Consider the following 13,470-nt stretch of genomic DNA (forward strand, 5'->3'; position numbering starts at 1 on the left):
TCCAGAAGCGCACCCTGCAGCTGCTCTCCTAAAATCTCTTAGCAGTCATAGATTTTGGGTGCAGGTGTCACGTATACTCTTCCACTTGCCTTTCAGACGTTTAACTGTTAAAAAAAAACACAAAAAAAAACATATATATATATATATATATTTCTTTGTAGGTACCTATTAACCGGACAATCATTAGCAAGTCTACACTATGCCTTTCAGATTGGAAAATCTACAGCCACTTACATAGTCCGTGACACCTGCTCTGCTATTTAGGATGCCTTGAAGGAAATTGTGTTTCAAAAACCTACAACAGAAGAATGGTCGCAGATCTCTGAAGTTTTCTGGCAACGCTGCAACTTCCCCAATTGCGTTGGAGCTTTTGATGAAAACATATTGGAATCACAAAGCCCATGGGCAGCAGAAGCCAGTATTTTAACTACAATAAATATTTTTAGTTTGCTGATGCTAATTATTGCTTCCGTTGTATAGATGGCGGGTCATATGGCAGCAGCGCTGACACTAGTATTTTTGGGAATTCTTCTTTTGGACCCATGCTGCATACCAATAGTCTGGACCTTCCAGAAAACGGTCAACTCCTGGGCACAAATGGCCCTCCCCTACCCAGTGTTTTTGTGATCGATGAGGCCTTTGCTCTGGGTGAGCATTCTCTACGGCCATATTCGGGGCACAATATAACTGTACAGAAGAGTGTGTTCAATTATCGGCTAACAAGCACGCAGAGTTATCGAATGTGCATTTGGCATTTTAGCAAAAAAATTGGTGGGTTCTGCACACTCCCTTTTGTTTTGAACATGCAAAATGCGTTCTGTGCTGTTGAAGCTGCATGTGCCTTGCATAACTTTGTAAGGCAGCGGGATGGATTTGAGTTTGAGGACTCATTACTTCAGAACATGCAAAGAGCTCATTGGACTGGTGTTTGTGGAAGCTGACGAGGTACACATGTCAGGGGTCAATTTGCGTCCTAATTTTGTCTCCAGCTGGACAGGTCCCATGGCAGCTTGAGGAAATTGAATAATTTTGAAATCTTTATTAAAGAGTAAAGTTTGTTAATATAACTATATACTAAGCTGTACTGAACAATAAAAAAAATGCTTTGATAAGTCTTGTGTTTTTAAATATGTTTTTATCTTTGTGTACAGCATCCATACAATATCCACTAGGGGTCCAAGTGTGCCCTCATGTTTTTGTGACGTGCTGACACCTATCTACTTTTGTATCCCCATGTAGCCTTGTTCTCCCTCCTACTGGAAGCTGCAGCAAGTACCTGCTGAAGACTGGAAAGTTGTGCAGGCCTGTCTTGCACCTTCTGCTCAACACTTGGTGGAGATAGAGAGTGTGAGGGCAAGAAGTGGCACATGTGCCAGAATAGCTGGCAACATTAATAAAGTGATTTGTAAGGTATTTTTTGAAATAACATTTTATACATGACTCCTCTGTGCAGTTGGTTTTGCACATATCTGCCCATATGCTCCTCTTCTCGTGTCCCTCTTCTGTGCTTATGGAGCCTCCCTCCTATGGAGTGCCCCTACAGCCAGCAGCTTGCTATAGGGGCACCATAATGGGCACATGAGCAATGCCTTAACATATGAGCATAAATTCACCTGTTTGAGCAAATTACTGTGTTCAAAAATAAGATTCCTAGCATCCAATCCTATGAACTGCTTAGGTGCTTATACTTGTATACTTACGATCAAGGAGGCAATAGATGTGCCATTCCAGTTCATCAATATGGCCACATATGAGTAAACGCAACTTGCATGTGTGTAAGAATGTGGCCATGAACTGCAATTGCACATCTATTGTCTGTTTTCTCATATGTATGATCATGTAAGCAATGCATAGGAATATGAGCATAAGCTTGTACGGTTTTTCTGGTGCTAAGAATCTGTTATTTACATTTTAGATGATGTACTAAATACAATCATCTCCCTATGGTCGGTTTGGAGGTTAGTTCAGTTTGCAGGGATTTATCTTACCTTTTATCATCCTTCGCATGGGCATTTCTTATGTCTACCCAGTTTGTGAACGCTTGGCTGGCAATCTGGTTCCATGCCCTCTTGCTCGCTTGAAGCTTGTAGCATGGATCTCTGGAATCGTAGAGCAGGTGTGTTGCTTTACCATTCGGATAAAGCTCTCCGGGTCTAAAATAGACACGGCCTCATCTGTCCTTCCTCATCCATGTTTCTTTCCTCCATATCTGCTAACCAAAAATGGAGATCTGTGCATTTCCTGTGTATTTTTATGTCATTTCCTTTATAGAAATCTATTTTACTTGAGATGATAAAAGTAGCAAATTGCGCTAAGACGCTCAAATGGAGCATTTCCATTAATTTCCATGGTAATACAAATGCTCCAAAAACACCCAAATCTGCCTGATTCGAGTGACAAAGGGTCCAGAACTTGTTTGAGCTTCAGGCTACTTGGAGTGGAGATGTGAACCATCTCTATAGAGAATTGATTCCCCACATCGATTTTTATATATATGTATTTATGTACATGGGATTTTTTATTTTTAATAAATTTGCAAAGATTTCAAACAAACTTGTTTCATATTGTTTTTGTTATGGGGTATTATTTTTAAAATTTTGAGGAAAATGATTTTGAATAATGTGGGAAAAAATGAAGCGCTGTGAATACTTTATGGATGCACTGTACAGCTGTACCAGATTCTCTGTGTGCCAAATTTAGTAAATCGATCCCCATTGTGTGTGTGTGTGTGTGTGTGTGTGTGTGTGTGTGGTCCTTTTGCGTACACCTTCCCCTTTTTTTTTATTTTATTTTTTTTCTACATGATTCATATAGCTCCAACAGTTAGCACAGCACTTTTACAATATAATTTTTTCTTAACATATATCAACAGGCAAACATTAGATCTTCATTCAAACAGTGCCCACGGATAAAGGTGATCTTTCTAAACAAGTGACAAATAAAACTGACATGGTGTATTCATTCTTGTAATCTAAAATGCAGATTTGTCACATGGAAAATGTAAGTACACCCTTACACTTCTCACCACTTGGAATCCAAAGTTCCAGACTAAGTCCCAATGATCAGAACTTCCATAGGGGGTATGCAGATGGTGGGACCTGTCCTATTTAAACCTCAGATATTTATGGTCAGGTGATTTGCTATTGAGGTGCATTGTCGTCATGCCAAGATCAATTGAGCTTTCTAAAGCCGTAAGGTATTTAAAAAAATTATCCCACCACTGTAGGAAAATCTACACGTCTCCCAGATTTCAAACTGCTAATTTAGCCAGCACAGCAGTTTCAACACAAGAGCTGAACATTTTATAAGATAAGTCTCCACCCTCGCTTTGGCAGAACATATACTAAAATTGGAACGATGAGACATTTAGCATAGCCCTTGCTCAAGAATGACACAAATTTGTAAAGCTTTCCATAAATAAGTCTCCAAGAACTTAAAAATGTAATTGCAGGTTATTCAGGTAATTCCACCGTTGATGTAAAAATGCATGCAGCTACAATCGGGGGAAAAAAGATTGCGTGCGTCAGGGAAAAACCCTTTTTTGCTTTTTCAAAAATGGCAATGGAGCAAAACTATTAGGCGGGCATATAGAAAAAGACCAGCCTTTTCTGGAACAATGTGCTGTGGACTGATCACTGACAGAGGTGTTTGGTCGCTGAAGATAGCAGCCTTTCAGGAGAAGAATATACCAACTGTGAAGCATTTTGGTGGAAATAGTATGGTTTGAGCCTACTTTTGTGCTTCAGGGCCTGGGCAACTTTATCAGTTATCAAGTCGACTATGAATTCTGCTTGTTAGGAATGTAAGGCCATCTGTGCAAAAACTGACGTTCTACTAGAAATGGATCTTTCAATCTAATGATTCAGAGCACGCTGACAAATGCTTCAATAATTGCTCAGAGAGCCAAAATAGAGGGTTATAGACTGCCCTGGTGAAAGGCTTGATTTGGATCCCATTGAAATGCTGTGGGAGATCGATTTTAAAACTGGCAGTTCCTGCATGGAAACCCACAAACCTGTTGCAAATGGAGCATTTTTGCATGGAGAGGTGGTCAGAAGAGACTGGTGACAAGAGACAAATTTCAAGAAGTAATTTCTGCTGAAGGGGCAATACCTGCTTTTAATGCCAAGGGAGTACTTGACAGGTCAACAGTGCACCATTATATCTATTGATGGGTTTTATTGAATAAATGATTGGAAAGACAAATTTTCCTTCTGCGTGTTTTTTTTTTTTTTTTTCTTTTTTTCTGAAGTATATCACCTTTTTATCTGTAGGCACTGTCTTGTGTATCCTTTTTTTTCTTCTTCGTTGATATTCCGTTATTAGAAGCCAGAATGGGGCTGTAATTTTTTAAGACACAATAACCTGTATAGCAATCTTAGTAAATGTTACTTTTATATAATACATTACAAAAAAAATTGATAGAATAAACCCTACCGCTTAATTTAGAAGATTCATGCTTTTACTGAAATGGAAAAAATGTTTTGCTTTTGTGTTTTTATAATGTTGGTTGGCATGTACATTCCCCGTGTAGAACCGCCAGGTAGTTAGTAGTATGCAGAGGTTGAAGTCTTTAACCAAACACCGCTCATTGCATTTTTCTTTATTGGTTTCAGAAAATGCCTGCAGAAAGACAGAAATGATCTGTAAAGCTGAGCGAGGGAAGGAGCCGACTGCGAAGAGTCAGCTGCAATGTGAGGAGGAGACCCCAATGGGTTAGTATAGAGATTACCAATATTCAATTTAAAGCGACTGCAAACTTCATTTTTATTTTATAACAAGCCTGTTATAATTACCATTACACAGAGCAGCCCTGTTCCTCCTTCTCCTCCCCCCCCCCCATAGCAAGCTATGTGCTAGGTATGGGCTTGATCCCAAGCTGCGATATCTGTGTCCATTGATGCACACAATGTGGCTTGGCTCGGCTCCGCCCCTGCTCTCTTCTCACAGGCTGAGATTGACACCAGCAAGAGCCAGTGACTCCCACTGCTGCCTCCATGAGCGGATAGAGATGCTGCTCTTGGGCTCACAGCTGGGTCAAGACCAGGCTCCTTAAGAATTTAGGGGAGCCAGGGGGGAGGGGGGAGGAATAATCTTGAAAACGCATTAAAGCAATATTACCTGCTCAGTGTAATAGTTTTGCACAGAGCAGCCCGAATCCTCTTAAGAGCCGGGTGCCCCCACGTGGGGTGGGGGGGGGGGGGGTGGAGAGCAGGGCAGTGTATGACGGAGGGAGGCACTCTGACTATGGTGGTCATGACTCGGCAGCCATGATTTTCATGGTCAGCGCAGAGAAGGCGTACAGGAAGTGCTGCTTTAAGGGACCAGGATCTGTATCATTTCTTTGACATAAAAAAAATACGTTTTAAATACTAGCCTACTTGGCCTTAAAAAAGAAAACGAATGCAGCCACACCCCTAAGGACTGCTAAGCTGCAATATATTACATTTGTTCTTTGGTTTGAATGCACTGTGTACAGCCTGGTCTGAGGGCCTCCATGGGGACAGTCCATAGGAACATCTTGCCTGGACAGGATCATTTTAAAAGCAAATAACGCTTCCATCTCTCCTGCTTGCTGTTTAGTATTGTCCCTTTGTACATGTTTATCTCAAATAATTTTTATCTACAGGGTAATGTGAGTCACATGCATTGCTACCCTTTTTTGCTTTTTAAACAGTATACTGTATATGCTATGCAGAGAGTGCGGAATGAGTGATAGAAGTTCTAATCCCTATGTTTTGATTTTATTTCTGTATTGTACATTTGCAGCTTGCATCATTGTGAGGCCTGAAATGGTAGCAAATCTTCCAGAGCTACTGACAGATGATGAATTATCAGGTACAATGTTACTTATAACTGTAATTTCCAGCGCTACTAGGTCTTCCAAGGTGGGGTGTAACAGATGTGAGATAAAATAGTGGTGTGAAAGGTATATATGGTATCCCGAAACTGTGTGAATGCTGCCTTCCTCAGATGGGGTAATCTGAAAGGAACTACAAGAAAAACAGAAATGGAAGGTGCGTACACCTAGTGCATTACCAAAGATAATTTAGTAATAAGACATGTTTGTATAAAAGTGGGTACTCGCAAGATGCAACTGACAAAAGCCCATAAACGCAGTGCATGGACATGCACAGAACACAGGGGACAACTAACGGGTTTCAGGGGTGCACCCCCTTCCTCAGCTAGGCCTAGTACCCACTTTTATACAAAAATGTCTTCTTATTAAATTATCTTTGGTAATGCACTAGGTGTACGCACCTTCCATTTCTGTTTTGCTTACAATGTTACTTATTGGTTTATAATGATAGACCGTTGTGTAATGACAACCTTAGTAAAGTTGTTCATTTACCAATGTTGGGGCTTCCGCAATGTAACCTGAATTTAAAGTTAAAATTTTTTATTTTTTTTGAGCTTTCACGTCCTCTGCTAGAGATATATTGGGATGAGAGAGAAAATCTCTCCAAATTGGGGAAAATCCCTTTTAAGACTATTTTTAGCAGCGCTTTACCATAGTTTTTACAGTGCTTTTCGGCCGCTAGCGGGGGTTAAAAGCGGCCGAAAAGCTCTGTAAAAACTATGGTAAAGTGCTGCTAAAAATGGTGGCGCTTTACCACCAATGCCCCAGTGTCAAGGTAGCCTTAACGTCTCCCAGAGAGGAAGTAAAAGCATCCGCAAAGCGCCACAGCGGAGGCGCTTTGCCGGCTCTTCGGTGGTGTGCCCATTGATTTCAATGGGCAGGGGCGCTGTAGGAGCGATTGTATACACAACTCATACAGCGCCTTAAAGATGCAGCTTTTTTTTTTACCGTCTTGCAAGTGCACCGCTCCAGTGTGGTAGCGGTAACTCGGGCTTTCGCACTGGAGTGAGAGGAGAGGTGCTTTTACAGGCTCTATTTTTAGTGCTATAGCACCTGTAAAGCACCTCCCAGTGTGAAAGCAGCCTAACAATAATAATGCAGACAGTGGATCCAACTATTCCATATTCCATCCAGAGATCAAATCAGAGTTTTGGTTGTAGATACACTCCCTGGTTATTACTAGTGATGCTTGGACTATTTGTCTGTTGTGAAAATTAAAATAATTTTTTTTTGTTTGCTTTTTAGCTATGATCTTTGTAGAAATTGGTCATTTTACTTTGTATACGTCTTATTTTCGTTTGGACATATATAGATTGCATCTACCTGGAAATTGACTCGGACTCTGACTCTGACTCGGATACTGAGCAAGAAAAAGAGTCGCATGTGAACGACACTGGAAAACATGAGGATAATAATTACTCAGGTTGGTACCAATGACAACAAACCACCTTCTCTCTTCTTCTTTTTTTTTATTTTTTTATTCCAAAAAAATGGGGAAAAGTCCTATACATAATTATATACCATCTTACTTTTGTGTGTTCACAGCAGTGCTTGCTAAACTCATGGCCTTAAAGCGGACCTGCAGTTGTTTTTTCATCTGCCCATCTATTAAATCTTCTGCCCTTGTTGTTTTAACTTTGGATAGAAAACATTTTTTCTTTCTGCCAGTAAATGCCTTTTTATACAGCCCACTTCCTGTTTCTTGTCTGGTCATTGGCCTAGGCTTATGACATCATGTACAGCGCTCTCCCTCACTCTTGTGAGAATTTGCCAGGAAATGGTGGGGGGGGGGGGATGAGTCAAAAGGGAGCCAATGAGTGCTGCAGAGCTGGAGGTGTTCATCTGTGTAAATCCAGGAAGTTAACAGTCAACAGCTTCAGCTACCCACAGTTAAAATGGTTGCAGCCAGACTTGGTGGAGGGAGATTTCTGTATCGTGTGTGTGTGTGTGTGTATATATCTTTTGGGAACCAGTGATTACTACAGTGATTAGTGCTAAAAATATGCACGGTTACTGTACTAATGACACTGGCTGTGAAGGGGTTAACACCAGGGGTGATCTAAGGATTAAGCATGTCCCTAGGAGGTTCTTGCTTAATGTGTGGGTGATGGACTCACTGGATGAAAAAGATCCGTATTCTTGCTTGACAGGAACACAAGAACGCCGTGTTCTTCCCTGTCAGAACAGGGATCTGCTTGGTTACATAGGCAGATCCCCCGTTCTGCCCCTCTGTGGTGCTTCCCTCTGACCAAACAGTGTGCACCTCCTGTCTATTGCATAAAATGACATGCAGGTACGTTGTTTTGTGCAATAGAGCCAGCTGGTCGGCAAGTGGCTTAATAAAAGCTGACCATTCTAAGCACCTCTCTCAGAAGGTTGAGACAAACCATTTACCACTAACTGCCACATCTACAGAACAGTTTGTTCTGTTAAAAAACAGACTTGCTGGCAGGATCAAAGGTGAAGATGAAAGAAAACTAATGCAGCCACCATTAGCTACAAATTGGTAAGCTGCAATATGTTTGCTTTTGGGTTTAATATCGCATTAAAGGGGTTGTTTTTTCACCTTCATGTATCCTATGCATTAAGGTATAAAAACTAATGACACCTGACCGCAGAAGACGAGGATCAGGGCCATACTGAGCAAAACTAACTGCATAGTGGAGGCAAATTTTTATATATATCTATCTCTCTATCTCTCTATCTCTCTATCTCTCTATCTCTCTATCTCTCTATCTCTCTATATATATATATATATATATATATATATATATATATATATATATATATATATATATATATATATATATATATATATATATATATATATATATATATATTTATATATATTTTTTTTTTTATATTTATTTATTACAGGGTTTACAATCAATTTAAGGATAATGTTACTCTGATCCCTGAATATTTGTTTTATTCTCTGACTGATCTGGTTGTGATAAATGGTAATTATGATGGACTTTCTTTCTTTTTATAAAGACTGTTTCTGTGTGGATCCAGAACCGGTCCACAAGACTGAATGGAAGGAAAAGGTGAAAATTAAGGAAGAATTCAAAGAGGAGAAGATTTCTTCCAGTGAGTATAAATGAAAGATGGAACTTTTTTTGATTGCCAGCAACCAGTGCTGCAGCCCTTCCTGGGACATTTAGCGGTCAGCTGAGAATGTATACAAAGGGTCAGAATAACAACAAAGTGTAACTTGCACTTAAGCCTGGTGCACACTAAGGGCCAGTTCACACCAAATGCAGTTCTGTTTTTGCTTTTTTTTTTTTTTTTCTGCAAACAATGCACATATAGTGCTTTCCATGTATTGCAATGGCTCTAGTTGACACCATGCAGTCAGTTTCTGGAAGCTGCATGGTGTGAACTAGAGTCATTGAAATCCCTGTTGCGTGCATTTTTAGTGCATAAAAAGGGCATGAAACTGCATTGTTAAGTGGCCCTAATAGTTTTATTTATTTTTATTTTTAATTTTTTTTCAATCCAGTGGGCTGAATGAGAAAAAAAACTGACAGCTCAGGTTGGAGCCGCTGTACTAACTATATGATGTTAGTACATCGATTTCCCCTGCTGTTCTGTTGTGTTCATCCCCAGTCGGTCATTGGCTGAGAGTGCTGATCAGGAGCCGCTTGTTAAACCTTTTTTTTGGCCATGCCCTTTCTGTCAGAATAGTTGCAGTACACGCAGGCAGAATGTCAGCCCGTTTCTATTGAACCGGCTGATGCTGCCTGACATTTTGGCCCATATGTACTTGGTGAATGACTAAAAAATTGGTGTCAGTAACCATCCTTATACAGTCCAAGTGCAATTGAAAAATTCTAGTAACGTTGCCGAAAAGGTGACTTGAATGGACAACTGTGCTAACAATAAAGAATGTTCCATGCATGAGAGGCATTCACATAGGAGTCTCGGCCACGGCACACAGCTCTGGGGACGTCACCGGATCCTGATCGCTAGAATATCTCCTAAACGGTGCATGTTTAGGAGATGCTCATTTTTACCTACAGGTAAACCTTATTATAAACTTACTTGTAGGAAAAAATAGGTAAATAGGAAAAAATAAACAAGACTACTACACAGGTTTTACTCTCGAGTGCTATCATGAAGAAACAACCATGGTCAATTGCGTGATGATGTCATATCTGGCTCCGCCCTACATGTTTCATCGTGAAAAGTAGTAGTCGGGCTGAGTTATGTTTTTTACCTTGGATCTGGAATTTACTTGAATTTCGACACTTTTTATTTTCTGTATGTTCTGTGGGCTTTATATTAAGTGCACATTAAAGGGAAGCCCCTGTGAGAATGGGTTGCTATTGCTGACCTCTCACTTATGCAGATCAGGAGTTCTGACTCCGCTCTGTTTTGGGTCACTGACTCAGTGTGGAAGCCAGAGACAGCCAGGCACCTAATATTCCTTAGTGTTTGCTAAACCCACAACTGTAAAATCTGTCTGCATATGCAGTAAAGAATGCTTGTTATACTCCCTGTGGAACCTAAGGGGTTAACATTGTGTAGATTTAAGTTGTGGGTTAGCTGTTTGGATGCCTGGCTGTCTCTGAGCCTTCCCACTGAAGTCAGGACCCAAAACAGAGCGGAGTCAGAACTCCTGCATGCTAAGTGAGAGGTCAGCAATAAGGAACCCCAAGCCTATTGATGACTTTTAAAGCGAACTACAGAAAATAAAAAGTGGGTAAATAACGTTTATTAAACTATCATAAAAACCATTATATGAGACAACCATTTAAACAACATGGGTATCAATGATACATAGTACAATACGCCGGAGCGGGGCCCCGCCCATTCCACCCGCCGGCACAGCATGCCTCCCAGGTGGGCAGTGCATGTCTACTGGGCTAGCAAGATGGAGGGCAGCCGGAGATAGAATACTACTGGCTATGTCCTCCTAATTCATCGCCGACTGCTTTTAACCCTAACATGGAATATCTGTACTTTCCCTCTTTGAATTGTAAGTACCCTTTTACAGAGACCCGTCTAATGAATATTTCTGTATATGTGATTATTTTTGTTCTAATATCATATTATCATATTATCTGTATCTCCTCAATAGACTGTACTACATTGTACTATGTATAATTGATACCCGTGTTGTTTAAATGGTTGTCTCATGTAATGGTTTTTATGCTACTTTAATTAATGAACATTATTTACCTACTTCTTTCTTTTCTGTATGTGCCTTTTAAAGTCCACCACTAGGGGTTCTTTTTGTTTGTTTTTTTTCCCCTTCTTCCATTGTCCCCAAAACCGCTCCGGATAGGACAGCTAGTGGAGTCACTCTGCACATGCTCAGTTTGGTGTGTATTGCTAGATGGTGGTTTTTTTTTTTTTTTTTTCTGTGCTGGCCACGTGTTTTTTCTGTGCTGGCCACATGCAGGGGCAGGGGTCCTGCATCCTTATAGGACATTCATGGGAGAATGAAAACTCCTTCTCCTACAAGGTTTAACCAGACACTGATAGAAGTTGCAAGACTGCTATATACTGTTGATGAGAAAAGGTATTTAGCAGTATATATTCCATTTTGTGTGTACTGTGGGAGACCAGATATCGTGAATGCAGGCTTCTGGGTTTAGTAACACTTTAACCATACCAGAACGCATGCAGCTGCACCAGAATGGACTTTATTGAACCTCTTTCTCAAATCGCCTTTCAGGACAACCTTGGAGAGGGAGTAGCTCCGCCTTCTTACAGGAAACGCACGCAGCCTTTAAATCCCTCCTCTTCCACCATGGCCTCAGTTATTGTGTTTCCTCCGCCATGGTGGAAGTGTTATGGATTGTTTAATACTTTGATTAAATTACTATTTTCTATTATGTAAAGATATATGCTGTATCTCCTTACTCAAAATGCTTCACCTAGAGACGCTTGAGATTATTATGAGAAGAGATTGTGTCTGATCTGTTTCCTGCTTTTCTCCATATTCGCAGCCTCTAAATGGCAAGCCTATATCGACATCCAGCTAAATATGACGACTAATGATCTGGCCACCAAAAGGGTCTTATCTCTACCCAAGAGATGCACACAGGTGTACCTACAAACAGACCAGTGGCTTTTGTGGTGGGAACATTTTTAAGCTGCCCAAAGACCATATTTAGCCAGCAGTGTGGGTTGAGGAACCCCCCCCCCCCCATTGGTACATTGTATTCTGACAGCCCCCCCCCCCCCCCCCCACATCAAGGAGTAAAGCCAGCCATGGATGTACTGACGTTCAGCAGGAACCGGCTGAATTTCGATCCATATATGGGCACGCTGGTTGTACTGATCCATCGATTGACTTGACTTCAGTACAACCAGTTATTTTTTATTGAATTACTTGCTGGCTGCAGCCACCAGCAGTAGTCATTGTGTTCTGTTGGCTGGGAAACCTCCCGCAGAATACAATAGTGCAGCGAGAGGGATTCCCACATTAACGCTTACTGTGTTCATGGGGGAATCAAGCAATTTTTCTTTTCTTCATTCCGTGGTTACAGGAAAAAAAATTGCATAATGTATGGACCTGTATATATGTATGTGGGAATCTTGGCTTCTTTCAGGTAATACATATTTTTCCTTCCTTTCCATAACCTTCAGTCAAATTTACAAATGTCTTTTTATAGGGCTCCGGACTTTGTAATATGTTTTATTATTTTTAATGAATGTTCTTGTGACGTTTTTATATGTAGACTCTGTGTATGTGAAGACTGAGCCCATCTCGGCATCAGAAGAGAAAGAGACGAGTCTGAGTGATCCAGCACTGTATGACCACGACGATGATTCTTCAGGTTGGTATTAAATCTGAACTCTGGAGGAAACAAATCCTCTCTTGCAGTCCTGCTGGAGGGGGGGTGGAGGATTGGATAGGTAAATCGGCTTACCCTAGATCTAAACTAGCATTTAACCCTAGCAGTAAATGGGCAGCCTCACTGCAATGGAGGATTTCTCCTCCCCCTACCCCCCCCCCCCCCCCAACGGAGATGGGGTTTGTCTTTTTTTTTTTTTTTTTTTTTTTTTTAGCTCCATATGTTGGTAATATGATATAGCTCGCACACTGCAATCAAGATCAAAAAGAACAATAAATACCGCGTTAAACCTAAATCTTCACTAGTACAACTAAAAATCGATTTTACAAGATGCACGTAAACACAATAAGATACCAAAAGAAAAAGCCGCCGTACATGCATAAATACTATAAATAAAATTAAATATAAACACCTACGTTGAATAATTGATTGCAATAGTAGTGAGAAACGATCTACCCCTCTAATGTATCAAACATACCATAATTTATAAAAATGAATTCTAAATGACAAGTGTTAATAATAAAATTTGAAAAATCCCAGTGAAGTGATAAAAAAAAATTCCAATAAATGAAAAATAGTCCAGTGAGAACTTAATATATTAAAATATTAGGTTAATAGTAGCAATAAAAATAACACGTAAAAAAATGTATATTAGTGATAATGAGTGTAGTAGTAGTAATAATGTAAAAATAAAGAGTATTCAATCTTCTGTGCAATGAAAAAACACCAAGGATTGTGACCACCACCACACAAAATATAACAAATTTAATAAAATTAAAGAAATACACTTGCATAGAAAGC

General features: G+C 40.2%; 1 protein-coding gene and 1 pseudogene across 4 annotated transcripts in view; both read left to right on the forward strand.

Moving 5' to 3' along the window:
• LOC143984248 (uncharacterized) overlaps positions 1–13,470 on the forward strand; it is a 104,830-nt gene that overhangs the window by 35,313 nt on the left and 56,047 nt on the right. For 2 of the 4 annotated variants that reach the window (XM_077484531.1, XM_077484537.1), the window contains exons 4-8: positions 4,617–4,715; positions 5,770–5,838; positions 7,173–7,283; positions 8,855–8,950; positions 12,553–12,651. In XM_077484531.1, the coding sequence (XP_077340657.1) occupies positions 4,617–4,715; positions 5,770–5,838; positions 7,173–7,283; positions 8,855–8,950; positions 12,553–12,651 (474 nt within the window). Of the gene's footprint in view, positions 1–2,872; positions 2,915–4,616; positions 4,716–5,769; positions 5,839–7,172; positions 7,284–8,854; positions 8,951–12,552; positions 12,652–13,470 lie in introns of all 4 variants that reach the window. The other 2 variants (XM_077484533.1, XM_077484543.1) reach the window with 2 other exon arrangements.
• Positions 3,326–3,421, forward strand: LOC143989639 (U6 spliceosomal RNA; annotated as a pseudogene).

The sequence above is a fragment of the Lithobates pipiens genome, unplaced genomic scaffold, assembly GCF_037356315.1.
Source record: "Lithobates pipiens isolate NorthernLeopardFrog02 unplaced genomic scaffold, aLitPip1_a1.2 Scaffold_1, whole genome shotgun sequence".
Classification (NCBI taxonomy): domain Eukaryota; kingdom Metazoa; phylum Chordata; class Amphibia; order Anura; family Ranidae; genus Lithobates; species Lithobates pipiens.